General features: G+C 41.4%; 1 protein-coding gene across 4 annotated transcripts in view; it reads right to left on the bottom strand.

Annotated features, from left to right (window-relative positions):
• The window catches only part of LOC106585313 (egl nine homolog 1), a 44,767-nt gene extending 30,934 nt beyond the window's left edge, over positions 1 to 13,833 (bottom strand). For 3 of the 4 annotated variants that reach the window (XM_014171409.3, XM_014171419.3, XM_045705502.2), the window contains exon 1: positions 12,753 to 13,833. In XM_014171409.3, the coding sequence (XP_014026884.1) occupies positions 12,753 to 13,544 (792 nt within the window). In that variant the 5' untranslated portion in view covers positions 13,545 to 13,833. The remainder of the gene's footprint in view (positions 1 to 12,752) is intronic. The other variant, XM_014171412.3, reaches the window with a different exon arrangement.
• Positions 13,834 to 16,511: the final 2,678 nt, after the last annotated feature.

Raw genomic sequence — 16,511 nt, 5'->3', positions numbered from 1 at the left:
GCATGAGACGGAGTCTACAACCCACACAAGTGGCTCAGGTAGTGCAGCTCATCCAGGATGGCACATCAATGCGAGCTGTGGCAAGAAGGTTTGCTGTGTCTGTCAGCGTAGTGTCCAGAGCATGGAGGCGCTACCAGGAGACAGGCCAGTACATCAGGAGACGTGGAGGAGGCCGTAGGAGGGCAACAACCCAGCAGCAGGACCGCTACCTCCGCCTTTGTGCAAGGAAGAGCAGGAGGAGCACTGCCAGAGCCCTGCAAAATGACCTCCAGCAGGCCACAAATGTGCATGTGTCTGCTCAAACGGTCAGAAACAGACTCCATGAGGGTGGTATGAGGGCCCGACGTCCACAGGTGGGGGTTGTGCTTACAGCCCAATACTGTGCAGGACGTTTGGCATTTGCCAGAGAACACCAAGATTGGCAAATTCGCCACTGGCGCCCTGTGCTCTTCACAGATGAAAGCAGGTTCACACTGAGCACATGTGACAGTCGTGACAGAGTCTGGAGATGCCGCGGAGAACGTTCTGCTGCCTGCAACATCCTTTAGCATGACCGGTTTGGCGGTGGGTCAGTCATGGTGTTGGAAGGCAATTCTTTGGGGGGCCGCACAGCCCTCTATGTGCTCGCCAGAGGTAGCCTGACTGCCATTAGGTACCGAGATGAGATCCTCAGACCCCTTGTGAGACCATATGCTGGTGCGGTTGGCCCTGGGTTCCTCCTAATGCAAGACAATGCTAGACCTCATGTGGCTGGAGTGTGTCAGCAGTTCCTGCAAGAGGAAGGCATTGATGCTATGGACTGGCCCGCCCGCTCCCCAGACCTGAATCCAATTGAGCACATCTGGGACATCATGTCTCGCTCCATCCACCAACGCCATGTTGCACCACAGACTGTCCAGGAGTTGGCGGATGCTTTAGTCCAGGTCTGGGAGGAGATCCCTCAGGAGACCATCCGCCACCTCAGGAGCATGCCCAGGCGTTGTAGGGAGGTCATACAGGCACGTGGAGGCCACACACACTACTGAGCCTCATTTTCACTTGTTTGGACATTACATCAAAGTTGGATCAGCCTGTAGTATGGTTTTCCACTTTAATTTTGAGTGTGACTCCAAATCCAGACCTCCATGGGTTGATAAATTGGATTTCCATTGATTATTTTTGTGGGATTTTGTTGTCAGCACATTCAACTATGTAAAGAAAAAAGTATTTAATAAGATTATTTCATTCATTCAGATCTAGGATGTGTTATTTTAGTGTTCCCTTTATTTTTTTGAGCAGTGTACATCAAACACATTCTTTCCATGCGTTTGATGCCATTCCATTTGTTGCATTCCAGCCATTATTATGAGCCGTCCTCCCTTCAGCAGCCTCCACTGCAGTATACGGTATAAACGGTATACTGCCCAAGACTACTCCAGGGTGAAGAGTGGCTGAACTGATCTAAACTCAGCAGTGGCTGTGTCGGCAGCTGGAGCCCATCCAGACAGGATTTATTTTAATGATCGCGCTACATACGGTGCGTGAGGCTGCCCGTCTGTCTTCTAGCTGGCTGCTGCTCCTCTAGCTGGGAGTGGGGACCTGTCCTGGCACTAGAAGAGCATCCAGGCCAGGCTCAACCGGTGTTGGCGTAAACACATTTGTTATAGTCAAGGGAGGGAGGTTAGCGAGCCAATTTAGGATTGAGATGGGTCATGCACAAACCCCGCAGTGTGCAGTTTACGTTACACGAGTTACTATCTGACACAGACACTTAGTGTTGTTTGAGATGGAGGAACTGAGCTGCCTTCAAAGTGACCTTTTGAAGTGAGACTGACTTTCAAGTAGGTTGTGCACTGTTTTCTGCCTTAAGTTGGATTTACATAAAGCAGCTGTTTTAAAAAGCAACTGTTTTCACTCTTGCAACTTCACTTATAACAGGAAGCAACTCATTCACGTTTGAAATTGCATGCAATATCCAATTCAATCATAGTCGATAAATAGGCACTTCTTTACGGCAGTGTTCTACAATTTAGGTCCTGGGGACCACCAAGGGTGTGGACATTTCTGTTCTATCCCAGCGCTAAACACACCACATTAAACTTATCAGGGGCTTGAATGTGCAAAAGCTGTGGGTCCCCAAGATCACGACTGAAGAGCATTGCACTACTGTAAGAATGTGTTACAACAAGTTGTACCATCATATCAAAGCTTTCTGTGCAGCTGGAGATGAAAGTCGGTAGCCCCACTCCAACCATTGGTAAAGCAACGTCATTCCATTTCAGAAGCACATGAGAACCCATTTGGACCAGGATTCATTTTGTTTTCAAATACGAGCTGCAGCACAGATAAGGAGTTCAAGCACTCAAGGATCCAAAAAAAAGGACGTTGCTATGATGTGAACATTTATTAAATAACCTCTCAAACAGAGTAACATAAAACTCTTATTTCCTTTCAGTTTCACAGACTGTGCTGAGGGGGACTTTCCACAGGGAGTCTACAGTGCCACTGTGAGTTCTGGGCGATTGGAGCAGCCTCGGTCTTCAGAATTAAAACAACGGGGCAAAACCGGCTCTCCTTAGCCTGTGCATCTCTACCGTAGAATGGAAATAGAGGCATTGGGCATTTCATAGAGCTCCAGCACCGACCCACCACCAGGGAGGAAGTATAGGCTAACAGACCCAGAGACACCAGGGTCGTGCTCATTAGGGCATGCAACGGAGAAAAAAAAATGCCACGAAAAATGAAAATGTGTGTTTCTTATTGGACGCTGACCCTGTTCTCAGCCTGTTCTCATCCTGTTTTGTTTACATTCCCTAAATTGCTGTTTTAGCGCCCATTAGCCTTTAGCTCCTTAGCCTGTGAGGGTCAACCCGTTGCATCGCTGCCTGTCCAAACAGGCCCCTAAATTAATCAATAGCGCTTCCTAGACAGGAGAAAAATGGCGAGAAAACTGCCAGGACTGGTTCAAACAACCCTAACGCAGTCTGTAACTCACTAAAGGCTTTTGGAATTTTTATGAGGCCTGAGTCAACCAGTATACACAACCAGGAGGAATTATGCCATTGGTTTCCCATTACCACGTGTGGACCAATGCATTTTGTAGGTCCCCATAAGTAAGATTCTTTAGGAAGCACAGGTGGATCCCAGATTTATGCAATGGGCCATGTTAAGGGGAAAGGGAAAGAGTACAATTATTTGCCTAGTAACTTGAGCATTTCCTCATTGTCTAGTAGGTGCTAACATGCTATTGCGCTAATGGTCAGAGAAACCAGCATGACCCTGCTGCCTGTATCAGTGTCTGCAGGAAGTACTGCTTCGGCGCTTCTGGAAACATCCTGTTGTAGTGCACGGCCACAGATGACACAGGGACCAGCTGCATTAAACTGTTGCCAATTTCCTTGAATGTGTACAAACGTGTATCTGGTGTTGTGCATTTTCCAAATATCGCCTAGCATTTGTTCCCAACGGAATAAGTATATCAATTGAAGTTGACATGTCCTTTGAACTGTCAAACAGAAAAGTACACAGGACAATATCCTAAGCAATTTTAACACCCACAGTGTTCAAATAAACACTTTCAACATGTACATATAATTATCCGGAAAAGCGTTCAATTAAAACTTTGAAAAGTGTTGATAAATGAACACATTTTAAAAGTCACTGTCCATCAATCAAGAACTTTAGCGTGTTCGGCTCCAAACACTTTGGGTGATAATGTATATTTCAAAATAGTGACAAGAGACAACATATAGATGTGCAATGTTTGGGGGCAAATAAGTCAAAGCCTTGCAATCACAGAAAGGGGACATTTTCTTATCCTTTAAGACCTTAACAGAGTGCATTTGTGCAAAGTCCCAGGACCGCTGGAAAACAATCAATTAGGAAACAATAATATTTTTTTCTCTTTTCGATTTGTTAGCTGATACGGCAGGGGAGTCTGAATACCCGCCGCACAATATCATGGTCAGTCTGTTTATTTTCCTACTGTTTAGGCCTAACACCCGGAAAATGTTCAAATGAAACCTTTCAGGCCTGGACACTACTCTGCTTCTCATAAACTAATGACTGAGGCAAATGTCAAATTATTATAGAAAATAAACAAGCCACTATTTAAGCTTGCAGGGTGGATTACTTCCTATCAAATTTCTCTTGAAAACCCTATCTGTACTCTAGGTAGAGGATTGTTTTCCTTTAAGATCATACCATAGTGTTGTTTCCAGTGTAGTATTGCTGTCATTTCATATTACTTTGAGATCTTGACACCAGATACCAATTCTAGTAGCCACAAAAGCCAGGCTTTGCTTGTAGTGAAATGTGTTTGCATTCACCACGTCAACAACAGAACCAATCATTATAGACAAAAGATACATTACATCAAGACACAGAGCATGTTAGGCTTCCAAAAGCAACATTCTCACAGTAGTTTAGACGTTTTTGGTTTGGTTACACACTCAGACGTAAAGTTCATAGACCTTGAATCTGGGGCTTGCGTGACAAGCAAGCAGAGCTACACTGTTTTCCATAGCAGACAAAGTTCAGCTTCATGCGTGCGTCTGTATGTGTGTAGGGACTGATAAGAGAAGCCCTCCAATCTACGGTCCAAACAGTCACTGATCTATCAGGGGTCGTCCTTCTTCACAGCTGTGACAAAACAAACTCAGTCACCTTGCTAGCCAACTGTGTGGAGAGAACTACAGCAGCTCGAAGGGTTCAGAGACACACACCCAAGCAAAATGGCAGTTACATCAGTAACTGACACATCAGTGTATTTTTTTCTCTATTGGTCTAACAACTTAAAGAGGCTATATGTAGCATCTGCCCGGAGGTGCTCTTGAGCCAAAGGAGGTACCCTAAATGGACAGAAATAGCCCATTGTCCAGAAATGACCTCATTGGACAGAGAGGCACATTTTCTCACAACCATGAGAAAAAGCATACATTGTTTCCCTAATACTATTAAATGGATTTCTGTGATTTCATAAAACAGGAAATTAATTTATTAACGTATAATATGCATATGAAACATGCAGACAACATCCAAGCCAAAATTTGACTTAAACAATGACAAAACTAAACTTCCATAGTGTATCTTTAAGGCAATTGTCCTCTAAAACACAACACAACCTTTTTCAGTAAGGGCCCAAAGCTGGCGGTAAAGGGGCGTTCCTCGCATGCAGGAAATGTGAAGGTCGTCCTGGCGATGGATGACTCAAATACAGCCTATCAGTAGCATTGGGTGCAGCCTGCCAGGAAGTCCCTGTTTAAAGAAATGGACTCTAGTTTTTATATCAGAGAGTTCAGAACAATAGAGAGAGAAGATACACAGCAATTTGGCTGTGGGCCTGGGGACTGCAATGAACCCCTGGCGAGAACCTATAGGGGCCCCAACAGAGGCATACCTTAGTGAATTAGTCCTCTCGAGGGGGACAGATTGTGGAATGAAGTAAGGATAACCCATGAGAGTTTGGCAGTAGAGTACCATTAACAGCTGAAACCTCACCTCTTTAAGGAATACCTGGGATAGGATAAAGTAATCCTTCTAACCCTCCCCCCCAAAAAATATATAGATGTACTATTGTAAAGTGGTTGTTCCACTGGATATCATAAGGTGAATGCACCAATTTGTAAGTCGCTCTGGATAAGAGCGTCTGCTAAATGACGTAAATGTAAATGTAAAAATTAACAGCTGGTGAGAGAGGCGCAAGGGGCAGCTCCCAATACAACTCAATCGAAGGTATTCGAATTGCTTTGCATGGAATTATTTTCCATCCTTTTGTAAAAATTGCATCACCTGTCAACCGGTTAACAGTACACACCAACTCTGTATATAGAATGGTTAAGACTTCAAAGTTTGTCAAGAAATTAGGCTTAATGAGTGCATACTAGCAGCGTGGTTCAGCTGGTGTGTGTGGATAGACTGGATGAATAACACAGTACTGTATTATAACCCTAGTACAGTTCTGTCTGGTGGAGGGGTGAAGACTGATCTCACACACAAGTATAGGTTGAGTTCCTACCCGACTAGATGTGTACAAATGGTTGCGTGCCACATCATTAACTGTGCAGTCGGGCATCAGATGGCTATATCATATGATGTGGTTAGCTTATATGTTAAATACATATCCAAGCGTAGTAAGTTCTGGCATGCAATGAAGCAATGAAGTCGGGAAGGAACTCAATCATAAAGTAGGGGACGCATCGGAACCAACGATCAGTCCAACACCGTCTGTGGTCGACCATTGCTCACAGGTGTGTGCCGCACCCTCGCCGTTAGTTGGCCGTGAGCAATTGGCCGTCATTCCCAGATTCATGTATAATTGTAACGCCCTGGCCATAGAGGGGTTTTTGTTCTTTATTTTGGTTAGGCCAGGGTGTTACATTGGGTGGGCGTTCTATGTGCATTTTTCTATGTTGGTTTGTTTCATTGATTTTGGCCGTGTGGCTTCCAATCAGGCACAGCAGTAGAGTGTTGTTGCTGATTGGGAGTCACACATAAGTGCCTGTTTTTCCATTGGGGTTTTGTGGGTAATTGTTTCTGTTGTGTGGTTTGCACCTGACAGGACTGTTTGGCTGTCGGTTTTCTTGTTTTGTATAGTGTTCTTTCTGTTATTAAATTCAATGATGAACACTAACTCTGCTGTGCCTTGGTCTACTCTCTCTCCCGACAGCCGTTACAATAATCTTGTTCAGGGCGGACAAAGGGTAAAGAATAGTCAGTGGCCAGCCATCGCTGAATCCTTTCTGTTTAGGCTTAACACTTTTGACTGCCCCCTCCGTTCTTGACTTTTCCTAAATAAGTCTATATAACACACCGTTTGTTGTGTTAGAATGGTTATCCCCCGTTGCCCCTCCTTCTCCCGACAGTTGAAAGTCAGTTGTACCTAGTCAGTTGTACAACTGAATGCCTTCAACTGAAATGTGTCTCCCGCATTTAACCCAACCCCTCTGAATCAGAGTGGTGCAGGGGATTACCTTAATCAACATCCACGTCTTCGGCGCCCGGGGAACAGCCTTGCTCAGGGGCAGAACGACAGATTTTACCTTGTCACACCTTTCGGTTACTGGCCCAACGCTCTAACCACAAGGCTACCTGCCATGCCCATCATCTAATCACCCCAATAATTGACTCGAAACTAAACCTGAACTATACTGAAACTGATTTCACACATACAACAACAGATTAAATAAATTAAGTAAAGTATAATGGGGAAAAAGGGGGTAAATGGGTTGATGAGCGAGGGAAAGTGAACAATGCATAATTATGGAATCACCAACTGTGAATAAAGAACAGGGCGGGCCATTCTATTGTATTGATCTGTTCTAATTATAATCTACAAAATGGTATGTCCCCTATATCAGGGTTGGCAAGGGGAGAAATGTCACCATGAACAATTTCTTCACTCCACTGTCAATGGCAGACACCATGAACAAATTGAGGTGGGAGCTCGTTCCCTCCCTCTGCGCAAAATAAGGCACCTGCACAGCCGTTGTACTCCACAATGGTGCTGAAGAATGACAAGGCGACGGGGACACAATAAAGAGAGAACTATTACGCATTACTAAACAAAAGTACAGTGCATTCGGAAAGTATTCTGACTCCATTTTCTACATTTTGTTACGTTACATACATTCTAAAATAGATTAAATGGATTACACACAATACCCCATAATGACAAAGCAAAAACATGTTTTTATAAACTTTTGCAAATGTAAAAAAATTCTAACTGAAATATCACATTTACATAAGTACTCAGACCCTTTACTCAGTACTTAGTTGAAGCACCTTTGGCAGCGATTACAGCCTCAAGTCTTCTTGGGTATGACGCTACAAGTTGGCACACCTGTATTTGGGGAGTTTCTCACATTCTTCTCTGCAGCTCTGTCAGGTTGGATGGGGAGCGTCACTGCACAGCTATTTTTAGGTTCTGGCTGGGGCACTCAAGGACATTCAGAGACTTGTCCTGAAGCCACTTCTGCATTGTCTTGGCTGTGTGGTTAGGGTCATTGTCCTGTTGGAAGGTGAACCTTCGCCCCAGTCTGAGGTTCTGAGCGCTCTGGAGCAGGTTTTCATCAAGGAGCTTTCTGTACTTTGCTCAGTTCATCTTTCCCTCGATCCTGACTAGTCTCCCAGTCCCTGCCGCTGAAAAACATCCCCACAGCATGATGTTGTCACCACCATACTTCACCGTAGGAATGGTGCCAGTTTTCCTCCAGACGTGACGCTTGGCATTCAGGCCAAAGAGTTCAATCTTGGTTTCATCTGACCAGAAAATCTTGTTTCTCATAATCTGAGAGTCCTTTAGGTACCTTTTGGCAAATTCCTTTTACTGAGAAGTGGCTTCCGTCTAGCCACTCTGCCATAAAGGCCTGATTGGTGGAGTGCTGCAGAGATGGTTGTCCTTCTGGAAGGTTCTCTCATGTCCACAGAGGAACTCTGGAGCTCTGTCAGAGTCAACATCAGGTTCTTGGCCACCTCCCTAACCAAGGACGTTCTCCTCCAATTGCTCAGTTTGGCTGGGCGGCCAGCTAGGAAGAATCTAGGTGGTTCCAAAACTTCTTCCATTTAAGAATGATGGAGGGCACTGTGTTCTTGGGGACCTTTAATGATGCAGACATTTTTTGGTACCCATCCCCAGGTCTGCGCCTCGACACAATCCTGTCTCGGAGCTCTACGGACGATTGCTTCGACCTCATTTTGGGGTTTTTGTTCTGACATGTCAACTGTGGCACTGTCAACTGTGGGACCTTATATAGACAGGTGTGTGCCTTTCCAAATCATGTCCAATCAATTGAATTTACCACAGGTGGACTGCAATCAAGTTGTAGAAACATCTCAAGGATGATCAATGGAAACAGGATGCAAGATGCACCTGAGTTCAATTTCGAGTCTCATAGCAAAGGGTCTGAATACTTACGTAAATAAGGTATCTGTTTTTTATTTTTAATACATTTGCAAACATTTCTAAAAACCTGTTTTTGCTTTTCATTATGGGGTATTATGTGTAGATTGGAAAAATATATATATTTAATACATTTTACAATAAGGCTATAACGTAACAAATGTGGAAAAAGTCAGGGGGTCTGAATACTTTCGAATGCACTGTGTGTCAAGCAAGTGAAAAGTATTAAGATTTTTGTAAACTGTTGGACGAGGGATAACAGCTAAATAAAATCCAAATTATGCCATTCCGTGACGACGCACACAATGTAAGCACGAGCTGACAATAATTAACTATTTTTGACTGCTGTCATAGACACTTATATTCATTATAATGCCATTATTGCTTTTCTGATGATTTTCACAATTTATCAAGGCTACTTGTCGCTTATAATGATGTTTAGGCTACTGATGTTTTAATCATTTGACCACGCATCTTGCTGACCGTGTGTCTTGGTAGTTGGGGCATTTATTTTATGTCATTATAAAGAGAAGCTGTTACCGAGTTTGAACACATATGCTTTCTGTTTCATTGTTGTAACAATGGCACTCCACAAATAAAATTGATTCACCACTTGAATTTGGGTGTTTTCTGTTTTTACATATAGCATACAATAACATAAACTAATGAAAATGCTGTAGTGTTATTTGAAATAAAATAACAATCGTATTCTAATGTTACCCAAGGCCTTCATAAACACAACCAAATAATTATTTTTGCGATATCATATATGAAATGTATGAATTACACTGTTAGAATGTTGCAGTCAGAATGACTCCTCATTAGCTTGAAGGGGGTCCCTCGAGGCCCAGTGGTTCTAGTGTTAAGAGGGAGAGGTTCTTGTGTGGGAGTGCGGCACATTGGTAGTGCTGTAGTGCCCCAAGCACATATGGCCAATAACTGCATGAGATCAAATCCCACCGCCCCTTTCCTCATGAATAAACTGAAAAACATATGTTAGGACGACAGAGCTCTATTGTCCTTACAAAGAAAAAGGAGGTGGTAATGGAGGAAAAGAGAATCTGGACTCTTTAGTAATAGGGAATACCCCATTCTCTCTGTTTTTTGTCATATGACTCAAATATCCTAGCATATGGAAAGTAGCATATCGTAGTAATAGTTTAAGTCTTAATAAATGTATGTAATATTAAATTAATTACACAATTTAATAATCACCAAGTCATTTTATTGTGAGTAACACTGATTTTGTTTTGTTTCAAGCAGTGGTGTAAAGTACTTAAGTAAATACTTTAATGTACTTTATATATTTTTTCCAGTGTAAATAGTAAAGTAAACGCAACATGTAAAGTGTTGAGCCCATGTTCCATGAACTGAAATAAAACATTCCAGAGATGTTCCATATGCGCAAAAAGCGTATTTCTCTCAAATGTTGTGCACAAATGTGTTTACATCCCTGTTAGTGAGCATTTCTCCTTTGCCAAGATAATCCTATGCCCTCCCAGGCCCACCCATGGCCAGTCATGTGAAATCCATAGATTAGGGCCTAATGAATTTATTTCAATTGACTGATTTCCTCATATGAACTGTAACTCAGTAAAATCTTTGAAATTGTTGCATGTTGCATTTATATTTTTTGTCAGTATATATTTTTGACAACTTTTACATCAGTACATTCCTAAAGAAAATAATGTACTTTTTACTCCATACATTTTCCCTGACACCCAAAAGTACTCGTTACATTTTGACAGGAAAATGGTCCAATGTATGCACTTATCAAGAGAACATCCCTGGTCATCCCTACTGCCTCTGATCTGGCGGACTCACTAAACACAAATGCTTCGTTTGTAAAGGATGTCTGAGTGTTGGAGTGTGCCCCTGGCTGTCCGTAAATAAAATAAATAAAACATTGACAATTGCGCTGTCTGGATTGCTCAATATAAGGAATTTAAAATGATTTACACTTTTACTTTTGATAATTAAGTATATTTTAGCAATTACATTTACTTTTGATACTTAAGTATATTTAAAACTTTGTATTTTACTGGGTGACTTACACTTTTACTTGTGTCATTTTCTATGACGGTATCTTTACTTTTAGTCAAGTATGACAATTGAGTAATTTTTCCACCACTGGAATGCAATGTGCACTATTCAATTATTATTTCCCCCATTAAATCACTGTTATTTGACTGAAAGTCGCAGGGACCTGACTGGGTACCAGCTGGAGAAGGGGGGGGGGGGGGGGGGGTTATGAGCTCTCTACAGGATGGGGTAGTGTGCGTAGGCTCCTTAGTACGTTCAGAACTCTTGGTGTAAGGTGTGAGGTGTTGGACTGACAGACGCAGGGACCCGGGTTCCTGTCCATATCAGGGCTACTTTCCGAATTTTCGTTCATACATTGCATTCGGAAAGTATTCAGACCACTTGCCTTTTTTTCACATTTTATTACGTTACAGCCTTATTCTAAAATGTATTAAATTAATGTTTTTCTTCATCAATCTACACACAATACCCCATAATGACAAAGCAAAAACAGGTTTTTAGACATTTTTGCTAATTTATTAAACATAAAAACAGAAATACTTTAATTACATACGTATTCAGACCCTTTGCTATGAGACTCGAAATTGAACTCAGGTGAATCCTGTTTCCATTGATCATCCTTGAGATGTTTCAACAACTTGATTGGAGTCCCCCTGTGGTAAATTAAATTGATTGGACATAATTTGGAAAGGCACACACCTGTCTATATAAGGTCCCACAGTTGACCAGTTCATGTCAGAGCAAAAATGTCTGCAGCATTGAAGGTCCTCAAGAACAGTGGCCTCCATCATTCTTAAATGGAAGTTTGGAACCACCAACAATCTTCCTAGAGCTGGCCGCCCAGCCAAACTGAGCAATCGGGGGAGAAGGGCCTTGATCGGGGAGGTGACCAAGAACCTGATGGTCACTCTGACAGAACTCAAGAGTTCCTCTGTGGAGATGGGAGAATCTTCCGGAAGGACAACCATCTCTGCAGCAGTCCACCAATCAGGCCTTGTTGGAGTTTGCCAAAATGCAGGATCGAGGGAAAGATGAACAGAGCAAAGTACAGAGAGATCCATGATGAAAACCTGTTCCAGAGCGCTCAGGACATCAGACTGGGATGAAGGTTCACCTTCCAACAGGACAACGACCCTAAGCACACAGCCAAGTCTCTGAATGTCCATGAGTGACCCAGCCAGAGCCCGGACTTGAACCCGATCGAACATCTCTGGAGAGACCTGAAAGTAGCTGTGCAGCGACGCTCTCCATCCAAACTGACAGAGCTTGAGAGGATCTGCAGAGAAGAATGGGAGAAACTCCCCAAATACAGGTGTGCCAAACTTTTAGCATCATACCCAAGAAGACTCGAGGCTGTAATCGCTGCCAAAGGTGCTTCAACAAAGTATTGAGTAAATGGTCTTAATACTCATGTAAATGTGACATTTCCGTGTTTTTTTTTTATACATTTGCAGATTGTAGATTGATGAGGGAAAAAACGATTTAATCAATTTTAGAATGTCTGTAAAGTAACAAAATGTGGAAAAGGTCAAGTGCCCTGAATACTTTCCAAATGCACTGTATAGGCCTATGCTTATTCATTATTATTTTAAGAATAGGCCTATCTGTTATTATAATATTATATGTATTATATATTCTTATAGTATAATTAATATGATACCATATTCATATTATTATTATTACACATGTAAAAATATGTTATTATTGTTTTCAATATTATGATTATTATGTTGCTGCAAAAATAAATAACTTTTAAATATGCCTACCTGGAGAAGATAAATAACAAATTCAATAAGTTATAATGTGCTACTCACTTTCAGTGTTTACTTACTTTCGTCCTTCCATTTATTCTGTAGTTTCCCAGTTTACCATTACAGTGTCGGACCATGTCATCCATGCGACTCATGAGAAAGGCTATCTTCTCACAACCAGGTTCTCTTCCTTCAGTCCAGGTTATTTTGTCTCCTCGTATATCTTTAGTGGAGTCACTTCTTTGACTAACCAACTGCCCATCGGTAAATTTACCAGTCTTGTGGAGGGCTCTCACATCCTCCAAAATACTCTGTCCTGTCTCTTCTCCAAGAAAATTGTCAACAACACAAATGCCATGCTTATTCATACATGGAACAATATAGTCCATAGCCAGTTTTTGCGGGGGGGACATCGTTTGTCCGTTGGTCTTAGACCTGAGTTTAATTCCTTCCCCAGACTGCTTGCTGTCAGACACACTACCCGAGCTAGTTGCTGAAGTGATCAAATCTTTAATTCTTTCGCCATCTGCAGGCGGATTTGAAAACCCAGTGTTTGTGGTGCTCTGAGAAGCTGTTTTATTCTGTTGTTCTGTGCTTTTCTTTTTTAGCTGCTTGTCTTGCCCTCCTTTCGCAGTCCGTGCGGGCTGTTGTGTTGATTCGGGCTGTGGCTGACACTGAGGTTTCTCGGCCTCTTTGCAAAACTGCTTGTGCTTCTTCCAGTCCGCTTTCTGGTGTTCTTTACTACAGTAGAAAGAGTTCCGACACCGTCCACATTTAAGCAGGTTTTCCATCTTTCCACAAAGCTCACAATACTGCTGGTCCCTGTCCAAATCGGTCCCGGCGGCCCGTTCCTTTACGCTCTCTCTCTCCATGCTTATACAAGAGCGAGTGCCACTTTAAACCCAGGTCTTTTCACGCGTTTCTACCGTGCAAGTTTAGAAGACTCCTGAAACAATACAAACGAAACTGGAGAGCGGGGGCAACCCAGGTAAATAATTGAATCACGTGGTGACTTGCGCTCCTTTTGGGTTTCGTAGTAGATAAAATACTGTTTGAACGCGACATAACAAATTGTCTGACTCTTGTTTGCAGTGTGTCGTTCTGGTCGAGTCGCATGGCGACGACGCACCGTACACCCCCCCACCCCCCCAACTTCACTCCACACGTAGCCCAAAGTAACCCAACCCCTGACGTCAGCATAACGAGGGCATGGCCAACGGTTAAGAGCCAAGGCCCATTCATAAGGTTGAAACAAAGCGTGCAGTTTTTTTGAATTCGTTGTTGTTTTTGTCATTCAAATCATTATTAACTATAACCACTCATTATTTTACATTTTCAGTTAAAGTTAAAGTGGTTGTTTACCTATGCATGTTATGTTTACTGCTTATGAATGCGTTTCTAAGTTATGAATGTGTTATGAAGTCCTTAGGTACATTTCATGATTTGATGTCCCCAATATTCTTCTCATCATTAAATAGAAAGTGTTTCGACCCGCAATGAAGCTTTGTTCATTTGCAATATGTCTTTCATCAAATTTACTTTTTATACTAGGATAAAGAGTGAACTTAGCCGAACATAAAAAACTGTATATTCAGAGTTGATTTAAAAAAATATGATGCTACATTATAAATATAATAACATAATAATCATAAACCAGAAATACCCGGACTGTAATAATAAGAAACAGCAACACCTTATCAAAACTGTTGACAACAATTTTGTTTGACTCATTCACTGAAAATAGATCCTGGCAAAAGGTCGTGTTCCTTTACCTAGAAATTCCTCTGCACCAGCAGCATATAATACATGAGGATTAATATTAAACCGAGTTGAACACCTGCTTGGTAAATATTGGCACTGCTACAGGAACTGAGTCCGGCTGCACGTACACAGTTGGCTTCAGTCTTTTTAGAGAGGAGGACCTCATATAACACTCGACCTTTACCTCTCCCAAAGAAGAAGGCATGAATGTGTTTCATTGTACAAACAAGGAAGACCAACCTGCAACCTTACTGTCTCCGTGCAGGGTTATAATAAACCATGAATTGGAAGTGTATCATTGCTAAAGTCAAAATTATACTGCTCAACTTTGGAATAAAAGGGTGTTGGGGCATTTAAAAAGTTGAGCATGCACTTTAAATAAAATATAGTTAAAATATCAACAACAACAAAAAGATTTTGATTGGAATAATACCCATTTTGCTGTATAATCAGAGGGACAAAAATGTAATTTAAAAAAACAACAACAACACAAATCACCAAGTAGAAACGTTTGGTAACACTTTCTATGAGGCACCAATACTTTAAAATTGTATTATGCCTTAAGATATACTTATAGTAAATTATAACACTAGAAAGTGTTAACAAGTTTCTTCTAGGCACCAGGGCCAACTCAGCCACTTCATTACATGAGTTGTGTGTCAAGACACTGATTATGACATGCCACCCTTGGATAAGACATAAAATTACCCAAAGATTATTATTTCTCATTGCTATCTTAGAGAGAGGTAGAGAATTGGTCTGGGGCAGACATTTTGTCTGACAAGTTTTTGAAGGGAACATTAGGGGCTTTTTCTAACTGCTTTTTACTGTAGTTATCTAAAAGCTTGAAGTTAATTTTAGATTACAGTCCTGGATGAATTGCTTTTTCATCCATGCTGATTTGACCACTGGCCCTTTCCCAACAATTCAAGCTTTCTTAAAAACAAATATAGTTTTTAATCAACATTTCAAAATGGATCGACAGCCCAACATTGTGGTGGTTATCTCACAGCAAAAAAGCAAGTGTTAAATCAGAAGTGTCTATATTGTCCTATACCACACGGTGTTAGCTATCTCTGTGTAGTGTGGAACAATATAGACACTTTTTTGTGTTACATTTAATCCTATTAGTGTTAGCTTTCAGGGACTTTCATTAACTATAAAGAGTTGAACATTAACACTAATACAGTTGACTACGTTTGAACACTGTAGAGTTTTAACTTGAATTATACAATGTAAAACCTTAAGGTTAAGATGTTCTCACAGAGGGCAAGTCTTTATAGTGGTTGTTGTTTGCACAGTAACCATTAACATCTCTCAGTGGTTAAATCAGTGGCTTAATTATCCCTGATATGAAAAGTGCTTTGATAAGGTCGGTCTGAGTAATAGTTTGCTTGCTGGAACTTTTTCTGCTAACGCTATCTTAGATAAGCTAAGAAGGGAGGCTATTTTCACAACAACTTTTGGTAACTTTCTATGAGGCACATGCATTTATAATGCCTTTATAATGCATTTATAATGCCTACCCTTGTAGTGCATTATAACACTTTCTGTGAACTGTCATAAGAACTCAGAAGTAGATATAACATCCTTATAATACACTCTCTCACCTCTGAATTCTGAAATACCCCTTTGTACAGTACCAGTCAAAAGTTTGGACACACCTACTCATTCAAGTTTTTTTTAAACAATTTTCTACATTGTAGAATAGTGAAGACATCAAAACTATGAAATAACACATATGGAATCATGTAGTAACCAAAAAAGTGTTAAACAAATGAAAATATATTTATAGTTGCGGTTGTCGTAAGGATTGGACCAAAATGCAGCGGCAATATGTATACTCATCTTCTTTTTATTTTGAAGAAGGAGAAACAAATAAATACGTATACAAAAAAAGAACAAAACAAAACAGTCCTGTCAGGTGCACAAACACTAAACAAGGAACAACTACCCACAAAATCCCATAGAAAACACACCCCTCTTAAATAGGACCTTCAATTAGAAGCAACGAGGAGCAGCTGCTTCCAATTGAAGGTCAACCCCATTAACTAAACATAGAAATAGAAAGACTAGAA

The sequence above is a fragment of the Salmo salar genome, chromosome 02 (assembly GCF_965601325.2).
Source record: "Salmo salar chromosome 02, fSalSal1, whole genome shotgun sequence".
NCBI classification, from domain to species: Eukaryota; Metazoa; Chordata; class Actinopteri; order Salmoniformes; family Salmonidae; genus Salmo; species Salmo salar.
This window is presented reverse-complemented; position numbering and strand designations above follow the sequence as displayed.